Source organism: Heterodontus francisci, chromosome 7, assembly GCF_036365525.1.
Source record: "Heterodontus francisci isolate sHetFra1 chromosome 7, sHetFra1.hap1, whole genome shotgun sequence".
Taxonomy (NCBI): Eukaryota; Metazoa; Chordata; class Chondrichthyes; order Heterodontiformes; family Heterodontidae; genus Heterodontus; species Heterodontus francisci.
Window position 1 is genome coordinate 66,858,362 of NC_090377.1, and position 22,497 is coordinate 66,880,858.

The following is a 22,497-nucleotide window of genomic DNA, read 5'->3' on the forward strand; positions in this document are numbered from 1 at the left end:
GACACCGCAGGGAGATTTCAATGGAAGCATACAGGAAGGAAAACTAGCTCAAGCCACCCTTCTATACGACCTCAATTTGATTTATTCAATGTCATATTCAGTACATTTATGTTCCAAAGCCAGTGCCTATGTATAGAATTGGCCTGGCAAAGATCTGGGTCTAGGGCCTATAAATTTCATGGGGTGAATTGTGCTGCTTTTACACCAATGGAAAATGAGTTGTGCCACAGATCGTCTGGAGAGGGATTTACAGCAGAATTTTGTGGGTCACCTCATGTGCGTATCCATTGGAAACGTGACTGGCTAAGACCCAAGCAATATGGGAATCAATCGATGGGATTAACGGAAATTAGAGTGCAGCCTTTTAAAAGCCAGTTCTAGCTGAAGAGTGCAACTGCAATTTGCAGGTGCAGGTGACCAAGGAACAATGCCTGACTAAGTGACTAAGCTAGCTGGATTGGATGTTTCATGATTGTTTTTCTGCCACTACAAGAATATCTAAGAAAGGAAAGCTTGACACAGGCAGGCAAAAAAAAAAGACAAGGACATGGCACTGAGGCAGAGAAGAAGATGGCAGAATTTCACAGATTTCAACTTGCAAAATCTGCTACATGAAACAGAATATGGGAGAGATAGAGATAGGCTTTCTGCCACAAACATGCACTATCACTCATTCAATGTGAAGGGAGGTGGCACTGCCATTCATTGCCACAGAGAGAGCATTGTGGCCAAATGACTATGGCTGCAGGTCCTCATGCAGTAGGTGATACAGCTCCCCTATTGTCTTTCTGGTGAAGCATACTGTTGTTATACACATCCTCAGTAGGGTCCTTATATAACCTGTGTGCCCCTATATCCTTTGTTAGGGGCTAAGATTTGGTGAGGTTCATTCTTCTGCCTGACTCTCCTTTGCTCCATCCTATGCTGTTGCTCCTTCTCCACCATGATGATGCATGGCCACACAACAGTGTTCCCATATGGCAGGTCATACTTGCTCCTGAAAAGCCCTCACTGTAAGTGGGGGTGGGGCTGAAAATCTCATACTCACCTCACACTGTCAGACTGGCCAGAAAAGTAAAAGCTCATGGGATACAAGGCAAAGTGATCAGTTGGATCCAAAATTGGCTCAGTGGCAGGAAATAAACTGCCAATGCACATAAGAGAATGTGAGTATATTTCCAAAGTGTTCGTACTGATGCACACAGCATGGTTGGGTTTGAGCAGATTTCTCATATTCCAACTGAAGTTTATCAGTTCAATAATTGTTCAAAATTTGGTTACTAGGAACAAATCAATCCTTAGAGTTTTAGGCAATCAAGATAGAGGTCTGGTTGTATCATTTAAGGGGATGAAATGTCTACTGGGAGTATTTCCTCTATAAAATACCATCCATTCTGCTTCTAAAAATAAGTATTAATTAATATATTTGTCCCTTTTGCCTTACGGAATCCTGTCATTTCAGTTCTCCATCCCCCCCTCTCAGCTATTCTACATTATAAAGTCAAAGCAGCTTGCTAGCAGCATTTTACTGAGGCCTGAAGCCAAAATTGGCTCAGGCCTTAGGTTGGCACAGACCAGCAACCACAGATCTGCTCAAGGAAAAGGTAGGAAAAAGGAATTAAGTTAGATTACTTGTCAGTTAGGATTAAACAGCAGAAAGTAAACCTTGATGCACTATATTCTGAAGGAGTTCTTTCACTTTCCTTCATTTAAGGGAAAGTAATTCAATTGCTTTTGCAGCTTCATATATCTTTTATATGTAGTGAGTATTGTAGATGATAGATGCTAGCACGAGGTAATGGAACATTTTTTTTTGCATTCGCAACTAGCTCTACATCAAGCATTCCTATGTTAGATATGGCACAACCCAGATACAATGCAGAGCTAATCTTCCATTACCCTGGCAGAGTATGTAAATGCCATCGCCAAAGGATCATTCTACTTTGAAACTGTGACTTCACCACCTCACAGCACGGCCGCCAAATTAGTGCCAAAGTTGCAATGTCCTCATATAGTAGATTTATTCCATTCCACACCAGACTGGGAGCAGCTAAACATATTTTGCTCATGACCCTTAGCATTGTCAAAAACATTCATCCGTTCTGTCAAAGTTAATTTTGAGCTTAATTCCCAATGATGAAAAGCACTATTTTTTTTACTGTGTGCAATACAGCATTTAAATGAATGCTGTTTTTAATTTCAACTCTTTCAAAATGTATATTTTTGGAGGCTTGTTTTGGACTCAACATTGCTGGGAAATTGAACATTTTCTCACTTTCTTCACCCTGTGTCAGCATCAGCCACTCAGTTCTGACAGCACAATGAGGTACAGAGTACAGTTCTCTGTATCCTGAACCCAAAGTCCTGATTTTAAACCAGTTTGCACAGTATTGAGATGAGGGGGCAGGTCATTAAAATGGCAGCATGAGTTGTGCTGTGTTCTTGATATATCCCTGCCACCCGCAATGCTAACAAGGCAGAATTCAGACCAGGGACAGCTTCCTTCCAGGGAGATATTTAACAAAACCAAGTTACATTTATATAGCTCCTTTAACATAGAAAAATGTCCCAAAGAGTTTAACAGTTGTGGCCCAATGATGTTACTGGTACTGTAGTGTGATCTTCAGTTCAGAAACTGGGAGGCTCGCATGGAGCCAAAATCACCAGCAAAACTGCCGAGAAGCAGCAGAGTCACTAGAAGAGGTCAAGATAAGTTTCTTTTCACTTTATGTGAGCATTTCTTGTGGGTTAGAATGAGCACATGTGCTCCTCAGGGCCCCTCGAGGAATCCTTGGGCCTCCCCAGCTCCAGCCTTCCCTATCCCTCCCAGCACAGGCATCTGTGTGCTCGTTGTTGTTGATGTCATACCCCCAGCCTCAGGCAGGAGACAGTTTAGCACTATTTAACTGAGGCTGGGAGTTAAAATCACCCAGGCCTCATACTTTGAGGTGGGTCGGGGGGGGGGGGTGGGGGGGGATGCTGGTGTGGTGGAGCTGGGTCGATTGCTGCTTGCGCCCTGAATTCCTGCCCCAGGTTAAATCTGCACCAATCTGCATTATCCCCAATCTCAGTAGAACTGCCACTTCTCCGTAAATGCGAACGTATTCATTTTCAGACAACATTTGGCCCTACCTTATTATTCCAAACCTGATGTTTATCTAACCCATTTTTAAAGGAGTTAATTGTTTTTACTGGGAAACTGTGCACTGTCATTCCTTTAATTTGCCCTTTTAAATCAAACCATCTCTTTTCGATCATTTTTATCATGATGAACAGAATTAACAATCAAGTAAAGGAATTAATTATTACTCACATTTCCAGGACCATGACTATGTCTGACCGTGATTCAAAGGCATCAACACATTGAACAAGTTTTGGATGGTGCAGGCAATTCATAATACTGATTTCTTGCCTCACATTTTCCTTATCCTTCGCAGAAAAAGCTTTGAAAAACTTTCCTGCCCAAACTTTTCTAGTTTTCTTTTCAACAAGTTTGAAAACTTGTCCAAATTTTCCCCTGTCGACAAGATCACAACAATTTTCATATATATTTGTGCTGTATAATGGAATCTATTATCGATAATGATAATGTGAAATTAGTTATGGGTACTATTGTAATATTAACAGTGGCACTCACGTTCCTATTTTTTCCAATATATCGTAATATTCTGTGACTTTCTCACTTGTGTTGATTTTTACATCACGATAATCTGGCTCACCTCCTTTTTCATCTGAAAGGTAATTTTTTAAATTGTAAAATATAACACAGATCTTACCCATATCTGTGACTGTTTGGCAAATAAGCAGAAATAAAAAAAATATTTACCATCATCAGACAGATCAGCTTCATCTTTGCGTTCTTAAAATTAAATAAAACTATGTTAGACTGGAATGCAATGGAATGATAATGTTTAAAAAATAAATTATGAAATGTATTTAAAAGTATGAACAGTTTGCAGTTAATAAATCCATAAATGCTTTTTAAGCATTTTATAAAATGGTGCTAAAAGCCTATATTTAAATATTAACAGGAATATCACCAAATTTGCATGAACTTCCCTAGTTTCAGTCTAAAGTTTAAACACCAAATGGTATTTTGACTACTTTATGGCTGTCAGCTTCAATGTAAAGGCACAATCATGAGTGGTAACATATGATTTAAATTAAAAGGTTACATTTTCGTGAGATAAGAAACAAGATTTCCTTTCATGCAGCAGAAATCTCAGAATTTGATTGTGCACTATCTTTCTCAGCATCACAAAGCATTTGTAAACCAACATGAAATAAACAAAGTCCAGGTGGAAGTAATACTCTTTAACAGAGCTGAACAAAGGGTGATAATGAAAAATCTTTAAAACATTTAACATGTACACCTCTGCCAGGTATGTACCACTTAAGGAGAAAGTTTTGTGTAGGTCATTTTTTTTCCTCTTTAGGTAGAGCTAACCTTCTTTGTCTCCCACTCTGACCAAATCAGATTCCTGACTTGGCTTACTCGTCCCATAAACATTAACAGCTCGGACACGGAATTTGTACTCTTTGTCAGGATTTAGATCACACACACTGCAGGATGTGCTGCGGCAAGTGGTTAGATTTGTCCATTGCATCTCCACTGAATTCCAAGTTTCCACATTGTAAGATTGAACAACACTCCCACCATCATACGTGGGACCGTACCATGACAGAGTCAGGGTAGAACTACGGATATCAGAAGAGCATGGTTTTCCAGCAGGTGGTTCGGGTCTGTCTGTGTATAGAAAAAGGAAATGTCAACAGCAAGATTTTACAAAATTTAAATGGAAGAAAATCAAACAGTTTTCAATGTGCTCCACCACTTCATTCACTGTTTTTCCTCATATACCTTGTCTAGATTTCCATTGTATAAATTAAAGAGACGCAGAGGGCTGATTTTGAGGGTCCCTACTTGGCATAAAGGGAGCATTTGTGGCCTGAAAACAGTGTTGGGTCACTTACCACCATTTTATGCTGGAGCTCCGGCTGCTGCCATCTTGGAAAAAGGGTCTAAGCTGTGTGGCTTGAGCGCCTGCCTCTTTCAGCTGGGAGGCAACATGTAATATATAAATTGGAGTCCTATAATATAGATAGGATCACAACTGCAATTTTTAGGTACAAATGGCTGAAGTGTGCACTGCACATGCTCCACCCCATTTATACCAGTTGTTGAGCAACCCAACCAGTGATCCTTATAGGAATTGCTGGAGGCTGCTCAGACAACGGCCCAGGAGATCTGTAATTTGTCGGTCCATATGCTGGCAAGCCTCTCCCCCTAGACTCTGACTGTCAGCTGGCTCAGCGTAGGAACAGACTGATTTCCTGTCTTCCCAAAACTGTGAGCTGCAGCAGGATACTGCTTGGTGCCAGCAGCTTGCCAGCTGCATGTAAATGAGACCTGGGCCTCAAAATAGATTAAGCTTTACAGCAGAAACAGGCTAAAGTGACCCTATCAGGCCATTCTGTGATCACTAGAAGCTATACCACAGTGGACTACTGTGAGATTGAGAACCCAGATCTATTCTACAGTACACAAATATGCCATTCCGCGAGGCTGCGCATAGAATACACTTGGCTTTTTTTCTCATTATATTTAATTTCTTTCAAACGGTGTTAATATCTTCAAGTCAAACAATACAACTATAAGGCCTAGAATCCAAAGCAGGTGAAACAAAACTCAAACTTTAAGCTACGATCTTTCCTTCAGTCAGTACTAAAGTTGGCTAAAAAACAAGCTGTAATTCTGAATATACTGTTTTATACCCGAAACATTAATCTGGCTACTAAAGAAAAATTGAAGCCTATGCAGATCAACCTAAGAGACCAATATTCTGGCTGACAAGACCCGTGTGTACTCCAAGCAGTTTCTGTTTGACTGAAATTAACTTCCAATATTCCTTATGGGACATGTGAAGAGAAAGTTATGAGTTCTTGATGAAAGAATTTTAAAAGGGTAGGTTTGGCAAAAATAAACATTTTAGACACTTTATTGATAAATACACTTGTCGTCAAAATCTAAATGGATTTTGTTCTTTTGTTAAAGTTAAGATGGTAGATCAGTGCTGAGTATCTGTCAAGTAACTTGCTCATACTCTGAGGAAAGGTTAATTAAGTTGAAAGTTAAGTTAAAAGGTTAAGTTAAGCTAAAATGGACGTATCAGACGGTTGATCAATTGTTAAAGAGAAGTTCAGTTTGCTTCACATTTACTCCATGCCACTTAGATAATGGAGGGATAGTTGGTCCTAGTTGGACCTGTAGCACAGGCATAAAACAAGTGTAAAAGAGTCGATTCCTGTGGCATAATGGGCTGTTTCCCAAAGATGCCTGAAATCAGGCCACCTTTCAGCCAGTAGAGGCAGTCACCTAAATCAGCTGGTAGGCCCCTTCCAAATGCTAACGACGTCCTAATGCCTGTGTAAGGACCCATTCCAGAAATTCATCTCAGGCCTGCTCCATCTAGGGTTATCTGGATGTGAATGCAGCCGAGCTAGTGGCAGCCGCTGAAAAAGTGGATACATTTTCCTTTTACTTTTAATGTGGTGCCAGGAGGAGAACTTTGGCTCTTTCTGGCTCCACAGTACACCTGGCTGCTATGATCGGCATCGATTCCACTATTCTTTTGCCGAGGATATATCTGAGGGCCACTGCTGGCAAGACAGGCCACCCAAAATTGAACTCTTCGGTTGGGTGAGCTGCCTGAGGAAGCACGGTGATTTCTGATGGCTCATTCTTTTCCAAAATTCCCTAGATTCAGGGAAGATTCCATTTGATTGGAAAATAGCGAACGTAGCTCCTTTATTCAAAAAGGGAGGGTGACAGAAAGCAGGAAGCTATAGGCCAGTTAGCTTTACATCTGTCATAGGAAAAATGTTAGAAGCCATGTTTACCCAATTTATTGGAGTTCTTTGAAGCAGTAAAATGTGCTGTGTATAAAGGGGAACTGGTGGATATACTGTACTTAGATTTCCAGAAGGCATTTGATAAGGTACCACATCAAAGGTTATTGCAGAAAATAAAAGCTCACGGTGTAGGGGGTAACATAATTGCATGGATAGAAGATTGGCTAGCTAACAGGAAACAGAGAGTAGGCATAAATGGGTCATTTTCTGGTTGGCAAGATGTAACAAGTGGTGTGCCACAGGGATCAGTGCTGGGGTCTCAACCTTTTACAAATTATATCAATGACTTGGATGAAGGAACTGAAGATATGGTTGTTAAATTTGCTGATGACACAAAGATAGGTAGGAAAGTAAGTTGTGAAGAGGACATAAGGGGGCTACAAAGGGATATAGATAGGTTAACTGAGTGGGCAAAGATCTGGCAAATGGAGTATAATGTGGGAAAATGTGAAATTGTCCATTTTAGCAGGAAGAATAAAAAAGAAGCATATCATCTAAATGGTGAGAGATTGCAGAGCTCTGAGATGCAGAGGTATCTGGGTGTCCTAGTGCATGAATTGGAAAAGGTTAGTATGCAGATGCAGCAAGTAATTAGGAAAGCTAATAGAATGTTATTGTTTATTGCAAGGGGAATTGAATACAAAAGAAGGGAGGTTATGCTACAGTTATACAGACCACATCTGGGGTACATATGGAGTACTGTGTACAGTATTGGCCTCCTTATTTGAGGAAGGATGTAAATGCATTGGAAGCAGTTCAGAGAAGGGTTACTAGACTAATACCTGGAATGGGCAGGTTGTCTTATGAGGAAAAGTTGGACAGGCTAGGCCTGTATCTGCTGGAGTTCAGAAGAGTAAGAGGCGACTTGATTGAAACATGTAAGATCCTGAGGGGTCTTGACAGGGTGGATATGGAAAGGATGTTTCCCCTTGTAAGATAATCTCGAACTAGGGGGTCACTGCTTAAAAATAAGGGGTCGCCCATTTAAGACAGAGATGAGGAGAATTTTTTCTCTCAGAGGATTGTGAGTTTTTGGAACTCTCTTCCGCAAAAGGCAGTGGAAGCAGTCTTTGAATATTTTTAAAGCAGATAGATAGATTCTTGATAAGCAAGGGGGTGAATGGTTATCGGGGGTAGGTGGGAATGTGCAGTTGAGGTTACAATCAGATCAGCCATGATCTTATTGAATGGTGGAGCAGGCTTGAGGGGCTGAGTGGCCTAATCCTGCTCCTAATTCGTATGTCCATGTCCATGTGTTCTGAATATATGGATGAGGATAGAGGATGACATTTTATTAATCCTTGGGCCTCCGTCTTAGAGCACTCAATGCCTCTTCAACACTGTGAAAATGATGAAAATCCGTTCAAGCCTTCTCTCATCCTTGCTCATCTAACTCTATCAGTATAACCCTCTATTCCCTTCTCTTTCATTTGCTTCATTTGCTCATTAGCTTCCCCTTATGACAGGCTTAGATAAGATAAACATGGAAAAGCTGTTAACTGATGTACAAGGACTAGGAGACACAGATGGAAGGTTTTGGGCAAGAGTTGCAGGGGGAATGTGAGGAAGAAATTTTTTACGCAGCGTGTGGTAATGTCCAGGAATTCGCTGCCCATGAGGGTGGTGGAAGCAGAGACCATGGGCTGGATTTTATGGGCCCCACCCCTGAGGCGGGTTCAAAGGCAGGGGGGCCCACAGAATCGCAATGGGAGGTATCGGGCAGAGGGCCCGTCGCCAAGCAATTTTGCTGGGGCTGGGATAGGCCAATGACGGCCTTCCCGCCCAGAGGCCAGTTGAGGCCTGTAAGTGGCCTATTAATGGCTACTTAAGGGCCTCTTCCCGCTGCTGCTGGGATTTAGCAAGTGGTGGGGGGGGGGGTGACTCTGCCAGGTGGGGAGGTTGCCTTGTAAAACGAGGTGCATTCCCTGTAGGCTTGTGGCGGTGTGTCCCTCCTCTATGGTCAATCTGTGGCCCATGGAGGACCGCCGCCAGCAAAACCTCCACCTCCATGGCCCTCCCTCTCCCTAGACTTCATGCCCATCCCCCCACCCCCCCTCACTGGGCCTTCCGGACTGGCCCGGTGACCCCGTTTCACTTACCTGAGGTTTGGGGTTCCAGTGTTGGGCCTGGATCCAAGGCCTCTGCAGTACCAGCTCCTGGTGGCACTGCTGATACTGCTGAGCTGCTGGTTCTGTGATTGGCTGGTCTTTAAAGGGATGGAGATCCCGGTGCTGGAAACATTGCTTCTGGAACAACAGAGAATTGTGCCAGGGTGGTGGGGGGGGTGCGAATAGGCCAAGGCGGAGCTCCCTCTGCCTTTTTGGCCCAGCAACGAGAGCCCTGCCGTCTCCACCAGATCCCAGCCAATGATTTCAAATGGAAATTGAATGAGCGCTTAAAGGAAATAAACTTGCAGAGCTATGGAGATTGAGCAGGGGAGTGGGACTGACTGGATTGCTCTGCAGAGAGCTGACATGGACGCGATCAGCCAAATGGCCTCCTTCTACGCTGTAAGTGACTCCATGACTCTACTATTCATCTCAACTAACCCCTGTGGTAGCAAGTTCCGTATTCTCACCACTCTTTAGATAAAGAAGTTTCTTCTGAATTCCCTAATGGATTTCTTTGTGACTATCTTACATTGATGGCCTCTAGTTTTGCTCTTTCCCACAAGTGGAAACATTTTCTCTGTATCCACCCTATCAAAACATTATTAGGTCACCCCTCAGCCTTCTCTTTTCAACAGAAAAGATACCCAGCCTGTTTATTCTTTCCTGATAGGTATATATCCGCAGTTCTGCTATCATCCCTGTAAATCTTTTTTGCACTCTCCAGTGCCTCAGTATCCTTTAATAATATGGGGACCAGAACTGTACACAGTACTCCATGTGTGGTCTAACCAAGGTTTGATACAAGTTTAGCGTAACTTCTCTACATTTCAATCCTATCCTTCCAGAAAAAAACCTTAGTGCTTGGCTTGCTATTTGCTATAGCCTTACTAACTTGTGTAGCTGCTTTTAATGATCCATTTGTTAGTACTCCCAGATTCCTTTGCTCTCTACCCCATTGTGGTCTTTATTTTCCAAGTAATATCCTTATTTCCAAGTAGTATCCTTATTTTTCTTACCAAAATGTAATGCCTCACATTTGTTTGTGTTGCAACTTGCATTTCTATAGTGCCTTCAACATAGTAAAACATGCTTCATAGTCCAAACAATAGTGTGAACATTGTATTGGTGTCGCAGTGGTATAATTGTACTGAATATATTTCATATTATTGTATTTAAAATAAGATACTATCAGGTTATAAGTCTGAACAAGCGTATATTGTGCAATGCACTGAATTGTATCATGTGAGCTTTATCTGGTGAACAAATGGATGAACTAACTGTTATTCTGGCCACCTTGATGGAAAATTAATCTGGAAGGGCACTTCAAAGGAAAAGAAAAAAAGGCTTATGACCTAATCTAAGTTTGAGTAATCCATCATTTTTTAGAGGGGGAAGGTGGCAAATGGATGCTAAATATTTACAGTTGACTAAAATCATTACTATTTGATTTGTACATATTGCATTAATAACCCAACATTAGATAACATTATGTGCAAAGTATTGGTGCTCGCATAAGAACATAAGAAATAGGAGCAGGAATAGGCCATATGGCCCCTCAAGTCAGCTCCACCAGGCAATAAGATCATGGCCGATCTTTAACTGCAATTTCACTTTCTTGCCTGATCCCCATACACCTTGATTCCCCTAGAGTCCAAAAATCTATCTATCGCAGCCTTGAATATACTCAACAACTGAGCATCCACAGCTCTCTGAGGTAGACAATTCTAAAGATTCACAACCCTCTAATGAACAAATTCCTCCTCATCTCAGTCCCAAATGATCAACCTCTTATACTGAGAATATGCCCATCTCGAGAAAAGACTTTCTACATTCCTTGCTCTTGACATCTATCTGTATCACTGTGGTGTGAAACCTGAAATTAAAAATAGAACAAAGTATTTACATAGAACCACCCCCCCCACCAGCCCCCCCCCCCCCCCGCCCCAACCCCATGTCAGCCTACACTGGACAATTTTCCTGTTTTGGAAATTAAATCAAAAACAAATTCTTTGAAGATTACTCAGTTTCCCCGAAATGCAATTAAGGTTTGTTTTTTTTGGCAATAACCCAAATGGAGAATTTAAAAACCCACAAAAGCAAATACTGTGGTATTATTTTTCATTACAAGATGACTTTCCACATGAACATGTAAGTCTGCAGACACAAATTTCTTTTGATGTTTACAGAATACTGCCTGAAAAGTCCATTTCTAAGGGGTCAAGCACTTTCAAACATGGTTTACCAAACTCATGCTCTAAATCATATTTTATTTGAAAATGATCGCAGCATAGATCCTAAAAACAAAAGACATAATTTGTCAAGCAATGGTTTAAACAGTATTGTTCAAAAATAGCCCAAATTGTTATTCATCATAAAGCAGTTGAGACTACATTCCAGTTTCAACAATATATAATTATTGTACAATTAATTAATGTAATAATTAATACAATAAATATATGTAAAAATAATAAGGGAAGTGTACTATTGGTTTAATAAAACACGTGATCTAACTCATAGATAAACCCAAGAGTCATGAAAGAGTTAAATATCTCTAGCATTCTCTTCAATTTAGAACAGACACAGGCTATTGTAATTAGTAGAATTTATTTCAAGCCACTCATTATCATATCAACATATACCATTACTCTTTTCCCAATAAAGTAGCACTGATGTTCCAATTTGACCAATAGCAGGTTTGGTTCCTTCTTGCTTCCCCTAAATGCCATTTCCATGTAGTACAGAGAAATATGATCTGGGGATTTTATATCATGGGGTCCATTATCAGTTAGATTTCTGCATAAAAAGTATTACACATCCCTGAAAGTTCACTAAAAACACCAAAGAATAAGGTGCAGCGATAATGGGATCTTAGATAAAGTAACTCATTAAAAGAAATTAGAGGATTTTTCCATGACAGTGACAAATTATGCTGGCCCACTCACATCAAATACAACAATCAGATATCAGGAAGCAGAACAGAGACGTTTTAAATAGATATTGTTATTCTGGTAAAATGATTGGTATGTTATTTCACCAGGTTTGCACAACACTATGTTTGTATCACTGATCACGTCTGCACTAACAAAATAGTTTTCAAATCCCTTAAGAAATTAACGTATCAGCTGGTGGATTTCCAGTGTATTGCACAAAGTGGGTAGATTTTCATTCAGTGTAATAGTGTAAAATGGATCTGGAGAGGTGTAAAATGGGCTGCCGACTCATTATCTACCCTATAATTTCAAAGATTATATGGTCTTTCTTACATGTGTCTGTTGTCTCCATGTTGTTCTTCCCTCTCTGTCCCTCTTCTGCGTCTGAGTCTCTCTTCCTCTTGTCTTACGCTTTTTCTACCTAACTGTCCTTTCTGCTTCTGTCTCAGTCTTGTCTGCTTTCCCTTGGCTGGTTTCATCTTTTCTTACAGATGATATTGGTTGGTGCTGTGGTATTTTGTGTCAGGGAAAGGAGCTGTTAAAGATTGCAGGCTGCATTTTCCAATGAGGTTGTGGGAAAAGTATGGTCTGCCGTGTTCAGCAGCTGCCTTCCCATCTCCATCCCCCCCTTGCTCATGCTTGCTGCATCATACTTCCCAAACTACTCACTCAACAACTATAACAACAATAACTTGTATGTAATGTAATAAGATGTCCCAAGGTGTTTCACAGGAGCATTGTAAAACAAAGTTTAACATCGAGCCACGAGATATTTAGGCAGATGACCAAACGTTTGGGGAAACAGGTTGGTTTTAAGGAGTGTCTTAAAGGAGGAAAGAGAGGTAGAGAGGTGGAGAAGTTTAGGAAAGTGGGGGAAGCAGCAAAGGCAGCTGATCACCATGGTGCAGGGTGTCATTCAAGTGGGGGGGGGAGCAAAAAAGAATGTAGTAGTAGAACGGGACAGTATAGTTAGGGGGATAGATATACTGTTCTGTGCAGCTGAGAGCATGAGTCCTGAAGACTGTGTTGCCTACCTGGGGCCAGGGTTAAGGACATTGCCTTGGGGTTGGAGAGGAACTTGGAATGGGAGGGCAAGGATCCAGTTGTCATAGTCCATGTGGGTACTAACAAGATAGGTAGGACTAAGGAAGAAGTTCTGCTGAGGGAGTATGATCAGCTAGGGACTAAATTTAAAAACAGAACCACAACAGTAATAATCTCTGGATTACTACCTGAGTCACGAGAAAATTTGCATAGGATAAATAAGGTCAGAGAGTTGAATACGTGCCTCAAAGATTAGTGTGGGAGAAAAAGATTTTGATTCATGGGGCACTGGCACCAGTACTGGGGAAAGAGGGAGAAGTACTATTGGGATGGCCTTCACCTGAACCACGCTGGGACCAGTGTCCTGGCAAATCATATAACTAGGGCTGTAAAGAGCATTTTAACTAAGTAGTGGCCGGTGGCGGGGGGCAGGATTCAGGTGAGGGTAAATTTAGAAGATTAATGAGAAAGGACAAGGCAATAGTGTAGGGTAGCAATATGGATCATGATAACCAGAGTGTTATAGGAAGGGGCAGAGCATACAAATATCAGAGTGCACCAGCAAATAAGATCACAGTAGGGAAAAATGGTAAAAAGACAAAATTAAAGACTCTTTATCTGAATGCATGCAGGATTCGTAACAAGATGGATGAATTGGTAGCACAAATAGAAATAAATGGGTGTGATATGATAGCCAATACAGAGATGTGGTTGCAAGGTGACCAAGGCTGGGAACTAAATATTCGAGGGTATTTGACATTTCTGAAGGATAGGAAGAAAAGGAAAGGAGGTGGTGCAGCTTTATTAATAAAGGATGAGATCAGTACAGCAGTGCGAAATGATCTTGGCTTGGAAGATCAACATATAGAATCAGTTTGGGTGGAGATAAGAAGTAACAAAGGAAATAAGTCACTGGTGGGAGTATTTTACAGGCCCCCTAATACTAGCCACACTGTAGGACAGAGTATAAATCAAGAAATAATCACACAGAATCACAAAATAATACAGTGCAGAAGAGGCCCTTCGGCCCATCGAGTCTGCACCGATGCATTTAAGACACCTGACCTGTCTACCTAATCCCATTTGCCAGCACTTGGCCGATAGCCTTGAATGTTATGAAATAATGGGGGCTTGTAGGAAAGGTACAGCAATAATCGTGGGCAATTGTAATCTTCATAAAGTTTGGACGAATCAAATTGGCAAAGGTAGCCTGGAGGATGAGCTCATTGCGTGTATTAGGGACAGTTTCTTAGAACAATACATTCTGGAACCAACCCAGGAGCAGACTATTTTAGACATGGTAATGTGTAATGAGACAGGATTAATAAATGACCTCGGAGTAAATGATCCTCTCGGCAAGAGTGATCATAACATGATAGAATTTCACATTCAGTTTGAGGGTGAGAAATTTGGTTCTGAAACTGTCTTAAACTTAAATAAAGTCAATTACAAGAGTATGAAGACAGAGTTGGATAAAGTGGACTAGGAAAATAAGTTAAAAGGCCACACAGTAGAGTAGCAGTGGAAGACATTTTAGCAGATATTTCATAACCATCAACAAAGATATAATCCATTGAGAAAGAAAGACTCTATAAGGCGGATGCACCATCTGTGGCTAACTCAGTAGGTTAAGGATGGTATTAAATTGAAAGAGAAGACATACAATGCTGCAAAGATTACTGATAGGCTAGAAGATTGGGAAAATTTTAGAAACCAGCAAAGGATGACTAAAAAAAAGAGGGAGGAATTAAAGTATGAGAGTAAACTAGCAAGAAATATAAAAACAGACAGTAAAAGCTTCTACAAATATATAAAAAGGTAGAGAATAGTTAAAGTAAGTGTTGGTCCCTTAGAGCATGAGGCTGGGGAATTAATAATGGGCAGTGAGAAATGGCAGAGACGTTGAACAAGTATTTTGTATCTATGTTCACAGTGGAAGATACAAAGAAATCCCAAGAATAGCAGAAAATCAAGAAGCAAAAGGGAGGGAGGAACTTACAAAAATTACAATCACGAGCGAAAAAGTACTAGGAAAACTCATGGGACGAAAGGCTGCCAAGTATCCTGGACCTGCAGAGATAATGGATGCATTAGCTGGAGTCTTCCAAAATTCCCTTATTCTGGAAAGATCCCTCCCAGTGGATTGGAAAACTGCAAATCTAACACCTTTATTCAAGAAAGGAGGGAGACAAAAAGCAGGAAACAATAGGCCGGTAGACTAACATCTGTCATTGGAAAATGCTCGAATCCATTATTAAGGATGTAGTAGCAGGACATTTAGAAATTCATAATGCAATCAGGCAGACTCAACATGATTTTATGGAAGAGAAATCGTGTTTGACAAATTTATTAGAGTTCTTTGAGGCTGTAACAAGCAGGGTGGATAAAGGCAAACCGGTAGATGTAGTGTATTTGGATTTCCAAAAGGCATTCAATAAGTCACATAAAAGGTTACTACACAAGGTAAGAGCTCATGGTTTTGGGAGTAATATATTAGCACGGATAGAGGATTGGCTAACTGACAGGAAACAGAGGCTTGTAATAAATGGGTCATTTTCAAGTTGGCAAACTGTAACTAGTGGAGTGCCACAGGGATCAGTGCTGGGGCTTCAACTATTTACAATCTATATTCATGACTTAGATGAAGGGACTGAGTGCACTGTACCCAAATTTGCGAACAATAGAAAGATAGGTAGGAAAGCAAAAGATGATACTAAGGGCTGGATTTTATGTTGCCATCACAAAGTGCAGCGGCGGCCATAAAAGATGGTGGCCCACACATGCGGCTTTCATTCCGTGGAGCCGCCGCTATCTTATATGCGGCACCTCATTAACATGGCCAGGGATGACTGCCCCCCAATGACATGGAGGGGGCGGGCAAGCCATCCCTGGCAACAGCGTCTGGTGCCACTGCGCAGGCGCCAGGGCCATTTTTAAAGGGCTTAAGAGCCCTAAATGACAATTTAAATTTTTAAAGGGCAGTGAATTTAAAATTATTAACAATAATTAAAAACATATTTCCAGCCCCTCTCCCACCCGTCCCAATAGCATTACATGTCATTCCTGCCCTTTCCCCCTACCCCGAAATACTTACCGTGAATATATGACCTCCTCCCCACAAAGTTCAGAACCTTTTACCTTTACCCCTTCCCATCACCCCCTAGACAAATCAAGTAAGTCTGACCCCGCTCCCCCCTCCCACACTGATAAATGTACCTCCTCCCCCATCCCCACAGGTGGTGTGCTTCATTTCCCCGGATGGGGATTCAAAGGCACGGCAGTGCCGGCTGCCAGGATGAAGATCGCAGTGGCACATCAGGAAGCGATGGAAACTTCATTAATGCAGGTAAGTAAATTAATCTGCATATTTAAATGATGGTCTGGTTGCCAAGCAGCGGGGAGGCCACTATGAGGCCTCACTGCTGCCGTCAAGATTGGGACAGACCCTGACGGCATCGAGGTTGGTGGTGGGCCTCATCCAGGGCAATCTTCATGCCACCACTGCCAAGGATCCCGATGTCGAGACCCCTATAAAATTCAGCCCTAAGTGTTTGCAAAGAGATATAGATAGGCTAAATGAGTGGACAGAATGTAGCGTAGTGGTAATGTCACTGGACTAGTAATCCAGAGACCCGGGCTAATGCCCTGGGGACACGGATTCAAATCCCCCCACGGCATCTGGTGGAATTTAAATTCAATTAATAAATTCAATTAATGTTGCCATGAAACTATCATTGATTGTCATAAAAGCCCATCTGGTTTACTCATGTCCTTTAGGGAAGAAAATCTTCTGTCTTTACCTGATCTGGCCTACATGTGACTCCAGCAATGTGACTGACTCTTAGTCCAAGCCACTCAGTTGTCAAGGGCAATTAGGGATGGGCAACAAATACTGGCCTTGCCAGTAATGCCAACCTTCCATGAAAGAATAAAAAAAATGAGAGGCTGTCCACTTAGGTGGGAAGAATAGAAAAGCAGAATAATTTTTAAAAGGAGACTTCAAAATGCTGCGCCATAGAGGAATTTGGGTATTCTTGTACATGAATCACAAAAAGTTGGCATGCAGCAAGTAATTAGGAAGGCAGATTAAATATTGGCATTTATTGCAAGGGGGATGGAGTATAAAGGTAGGAAAGTCTTGCTACAACTGTACAGGACGTTGGTGAGACTGCACCTAAGGTACTGTGTACAGTTTTGGATTCCTTACTTAAGGAGGGATATACTTGCATTGGAAGCAGTTCAGAGAATGTTCACTAGGCTGATTCTGGAGATGTACAGGCTGTCTTATGAGGAAAGATTGAGTAGGTTGGGCCTATACTCATTGGAGTTTAGAAGAATGAGAGGTGATCTTATTGAAACATAAGATTCTGAGGGACCTTGACAGGGTAGATGCTGAGAGGATATTTCCCCTCATGGGGGAATCTAGAACTAGGGGGCACAGTTTCAAAATAAGGGGTCCCCCTTTTAAGACGGCGATGAGGAGGAATTTCTTCTCTCAGAGGGCTGTTAATCTTTGGAATTCTCTTCCCCAGAGAGCAGTGGAGGCTGGGTCATTGAATATATTCAAAGCTGAGTTAGACAGATTTTTGATCTACAATGGAGTCAAGGATTATGGGTGCAGGCAGTAAAGTGGAGTTAAGGCCATAATCAGGTGAACCATGACCTTATTGAATGGCAGAGCAGGCTCAAGGGGCCAAATGGCCTACTCCTGCAATATTTCTTATGATCTTATGGTCTCATTCCTAGTGATAAAAAGTCCATGAGTTCCTCAGACTTATTGTTGGAGGTGAGGGTGGAGGAGATGGGGAAGAGGGGTTTAACAAGATGATTTACATTCAAGAAAAGAATTATCAAAGGGCTATATTTGCATTCCAGGAATAGAGAGCAGTTTTCGTAGATAAGATAACCCTTTATGTCGTCCAGCCAAATTTGGTAGTAATGGCTTGATCAATTGTCTGCCATATCTGTTCAACTCTGCGTCCCTTGGACTTAAGCAGGCAGAGATGAGGTTCATACCAGGGGGAACAGCCAGGGCAAGAGAGAGAGTAATGGTTCTAAGGGGGACTAGGGCATCAAAAGTGCACGTGAGGGTGTAGTTGAACAGAATGGTAGCGGCAGAAATGTCATGGTGAACGGAGTGCCAACATATGGGACATACAATTGTAAGTGAATTGAGAGAGAGTTGTTTTCGGGGGTGGACACAGAAGGAAGTAGGGTTGTGAGGGGAAGGGGGATGTGGGTGGAGAGTGATACAAGGACATGATCAGACATGGCCTAATCTGTGATTGACACAATGGGAGTAGCAAGGCCACATGACATGGCAAGGCCAAGGGGGTGGCTGTGAATATGGGTTGGGGAGTTTATAAGAAGGCAGAAAATAAGGGAGATTAGGAGGCAGTGAACTCGGGAGCGACAGCATGATAAATTGAGGGATATTGAAATCACAAAGTATAAGATGTCACTTGGTGTAGACAGTCAAGGAGAAAAGCAGTGAAGATATCTCGGTGAGAACATTTTTCTGTTACTTGGCTGGGTGGTAACATATATTCCCATAACATTTCTTAATCCTATGGGCTGTATTTTAAAAGCCTGCTGCCTTCCTCGGCGGCAAGCTCAAAAAATGGTGGCCTGCTCGCCTGGGCCGCCACCAAAGAGCCGCTGCAACCTCAAGCATGGTGGCTCATTTAAATAGCTGGGGTGGGCCGCACCTCCAACCCCCACAATCTCGTGGAGGGGGCAGGCTGTCCCTCCCCGGCTATGGAGTCACCTGCCCTGTGCACAGGCGCTGGCGCCAATTTTAAAGGGCAGCTAGCCCTGCCGCCCAATTTAAATTTTTAAAGTCCTATCCCCCAAAATTAAATAAAACAAATTGATAATGCCCCTTTCCCACCCCCCCAAACAATTAATGTAATTGCTTGCCCTTCCCCCCAAACCATTTACCTTTTACATCTGACCTTCCTCCCCCAAACTACACAAAGTTTAAAGGACAACCCTTCCCACCATCCCCTACACCCATTACGTTTATTTGACCCCATCCCCACCCCTGCACTGAATATCTTACCTCCTCCCCCCTCCCCACCAGCGTGGCACTGCGTTTCCCCGGACGGGGATTTGAAGGTGCGGGAGTGCCGGCTGACGCGCCGAAGATCGCAGCGGGCCCTCAAGATCGCAGGTAAGTCTATTTAAATGTATTCATTTTATTGATTTGAATATTTTAATTGAGGTCCCGTCGTCCAGCGGCAGGGGAGCTGCCACGGAGCCTCGCTATCATCAGGAGGATTGGGCCAGGCCCTCACGCGTCAAGGTCCATGGCAGGCCTCATCCGGAGCTATCTTCAGGCCCCCTCCCCCCACACCACAGAGCCCGACATCTGGAGAGAACAAAATCAAGCCTCTTTTCCAGCAGTTTCTGGAGGTGGGATGAAAGTGATATCCAATTCCAGCCAGAACCTCATATTCTATCTAGGATGGGCAGAGTACTGTAGCATATGTCGTAGTGCTATAGGTTTCTCTGCACAGAACATGGATATGTAGAGAAAGGGAGAAAGAGACCTTTCAAAATGCACGTGTTGGAATCAAGGAAAACTTCAAGGCTGGAAGAGACCAAATGTATCCATTCTGCCTTTTTAGCAGTTGTTGCCAATAAATTATTTATTTTCAAGGTACTTGTCCAATTTTAACTTCAAGAGATCTAAGGCAAGATATTCTACTGCTTTATCTGCTGGTTTTCAGGTGGTACAAAGGTGGGTGAGGGTAGAAATACATTGGGTTGGTGTCATGATACTTTTTCCGGAGGGTTGCTCCAGCATTGTTGGCAATGAATGCCTCAAATGGATCACTGCTTCAGTTTAATACAAATTTGGGTGTGTGTCAGTCCTGCATACCATTGTTCTGGTGTGCAGGACTCCTGACATGAAGAACACCCACTGTAGATGGATGTTGAGGGTTGATAAGTGGCCATAAACAATCAGGTCATAGAAAGGGCACAATATAAACAGAATTGTTCACTTTGCATTTCTGTTTCTCACCAGCCAGCAAGATTAGATCCATTTCAGCATGTTACTGCCAATAACATGTCTGCTTATTTTTTAAACTTACTAAAAACTTTCTTAAAGTCCAAGTTGATCAGATTTATATTATCACCCTTATATATTTTTTGTTACCTTATTTTTAAAAATGTAATTAAATTGCATGGTTTCCATTTTGTACATCAGTGTCCTTAATAGCTATTCTTAAATTTTACTGAGCATTGATGTGAGACTAACTAATCTACAATTACCTGGATCCCCTCCAAATCCCTTCTTGTCATGCTTCATTTGCATGGCACCACCACAACTGTTTCTAATAGTACTGGAGGGTTTGTTGCTTATTTATTATAACATGGAATCATAGATTAGTGCAGCACAGAATGAGGCCATTCGGCCTATTGAGTCTGCATTGGTTCTTTTAAAACGTTAGCCCTACTCCCCTGCTCTTTCTCCATATCCTTGCAATTTTTTCTCCTCCAAGTATCTATCCAATTCCCTTTTGAAGGCTACTATTGAATCTGTATTCACCACTCTATCAGGCAGTGCATTCTAAATCTAACTACTCATTGCATAAAAAAGTTTTTCCTCATGTCACCTCTGATTCTTTTGCCATTCAACTTAAATATGTGCCCTCTGTTATTGAACCTTTGCTATTGGAAACAGTTTCTCTTTATCTACTCTATTGAAACTCTTCATGATTTCAAACACTTAATCAAATCTCCTCTGAACTTCTCTGCTATATGGAGAACAATTCCAGCTTCTCTAGTTTATCCATGTAACTGTAATTCATCATCCCTGGAACCACTCTATGAAATCTATTCTGTACCCCCTCCAAAGCATTTGAATTGAATAGTAACAGAGTAAACCTCCGATTCTCATACTGTACAGCTACTATTGTATTTCAATCATATCCACTTGATTTTATAAAGCACTATGGGGGTAAAATTGCAATGGAGCCTTGCTGTTGCACATGTGAATGGAGCGGAATCCCTGGCTGGCTGCTGGTTCACACCCAAATTGTGGGGATAGAGTCATTGGCATGGTTAGGTGGGCACAATATGCCTATAATTAGTGCCAGTCCCCACTGAGGCTTAGAATGTAGAAGTGCTCCATACTGCTCTAATGCAGCAGATGTGGCCTGGGTAGGTTCTCACAGGAATAAAGCTGCACCAAATAAGCTACAGATCCATCTCAGCAAGGTTATCAATCTCTTCCAGGACTGAAAAACTACTTCCTTTTGTATATTGGGGCCTTTACTAGGCCTACAATGGAATGTACACCTATTTTCAGCAGACATAGGTTCCATTGGGTGTCTATCAGGAAGAATATAGTGCAGAATTTCTCTGGGATACTTTTCTCTCTCAACCACATTCCTTTGATGTGGGAGTGGTGAAAGATTCTGCCACTGGCGTCAACTGGAATTTCTCAAAATCATCTCCATGGAGCAGAATCCTGGTCTGCTGCATTTTCCACACGCATTCCCGCTTCTGGAAGCAACACCTGAAACAGGCCTAGTGTAAAGGCAGAATTTCAGTCTCCATGTACCTTCTTCCCTGTTTTGTTCCCCTCCTACCACCACGTCACTTGTACCTTCTATTAAAAAAGCAATATAATTGGGGTCACAGATCTCACAACAGTCACGAGCAATGCTGCACTATGACCAACTGACAAGAGATAGTTCCCTGCAGGGTGAAATTATTCCAGTCAGTATTTCCTCTTTCCTCAGATCACACTGCTGTCATAAAATGCTCCTGTTAATGGACCATCTGAAAACTGGCAAAGCTCAGTTAATGAGGGCAGACAAATACCAATGTCATTTGAAATTGGGGTTGTAACATCAACATCCTGGGGGTCAGCATTGAGCAGAAACTTAACTGGACCAGACATATAAATACCTTGGCTACAAAAGAAGGTCAGAGGCTGGAGATTTTGTGGTGAGAAACTCATCTCCTGATTCCCCAAAGCCTGTCCACCATCTCCAAGGCACAAGTCAGGAGTGTGATGGAATACTCTCCACTTGCCTCGATGAGTGCAGCTCTAACAACACTGAAAAAGCTTGACAGCATCCAAGACAAAGCAGCCCACTTGACTGGCACCCCATCCAACACCTTAAACATTCACTCCCTCCACCATTGGCGCACAGCGAGAGCAGTGTGTACCATATACAAGATGCACTGCAGCATCTTGCCAAGCCTCCTTCGACAGTAACTTCCAAACCCGAAACCTCTCCAACCTAGGACAAAGGCAGAAGATACATGGAAAATCACCACTCCAAGCCACACACCATCCTGACTTGGAACTATATCACCATTCCTTCACTTTTGCTAGGTCTAAAACCTGGAACTCCCTTCCTAACAGCACTGTGGGAGTACCTATACCACATGGACTGCAGCGATTCAAGAAGGTGGCTCACCACCTCCTTCTCAAGGGCAATTAGGGATGGGCAACAAATGCCAGCCATGCCAGTGATGCT

The 22,497-nt window shown here is 42.2% G+C and overlaps 1 protein-coding gene across 10 annotated transcripts in view; it reads right to left on the bottom strand.

Annotated features, from left to right (window-relative positions):
* Positions 1-22,497, bottom strand: part of LOC137372031 (myosin light chain kinase, smooth muscle-like) — a 433,121-nt gene that overhangs the window by 48,200 nt on the left and 362,424 nt on the right. For all 10 annotated transcript variants that reach the window (XM_068035330.1, XM_068035322.1, XM_068035326.1 and 7 more), the window contains 4 exons: positions 4,448-4,747; positions 3,827-3,859; positions 3,638-3,731; positions 3,314-3,517 (listed from right to left, as the gene is read on the bottom strand). In XM_068035330.1, coding sequence (XP_067891431.1) covers positions 3,314-3,517; positions 3,638-3,731; positions 3,827-3,859; positions 4,448-4,747 — 631 coding nt within the window. The remainder of the gene's footprint in view (positions 1-3,313; positions 3,518-3,637; positions 3,732-3,826; positions 3,860-4,447; positions 4,748-22,497) is intronic.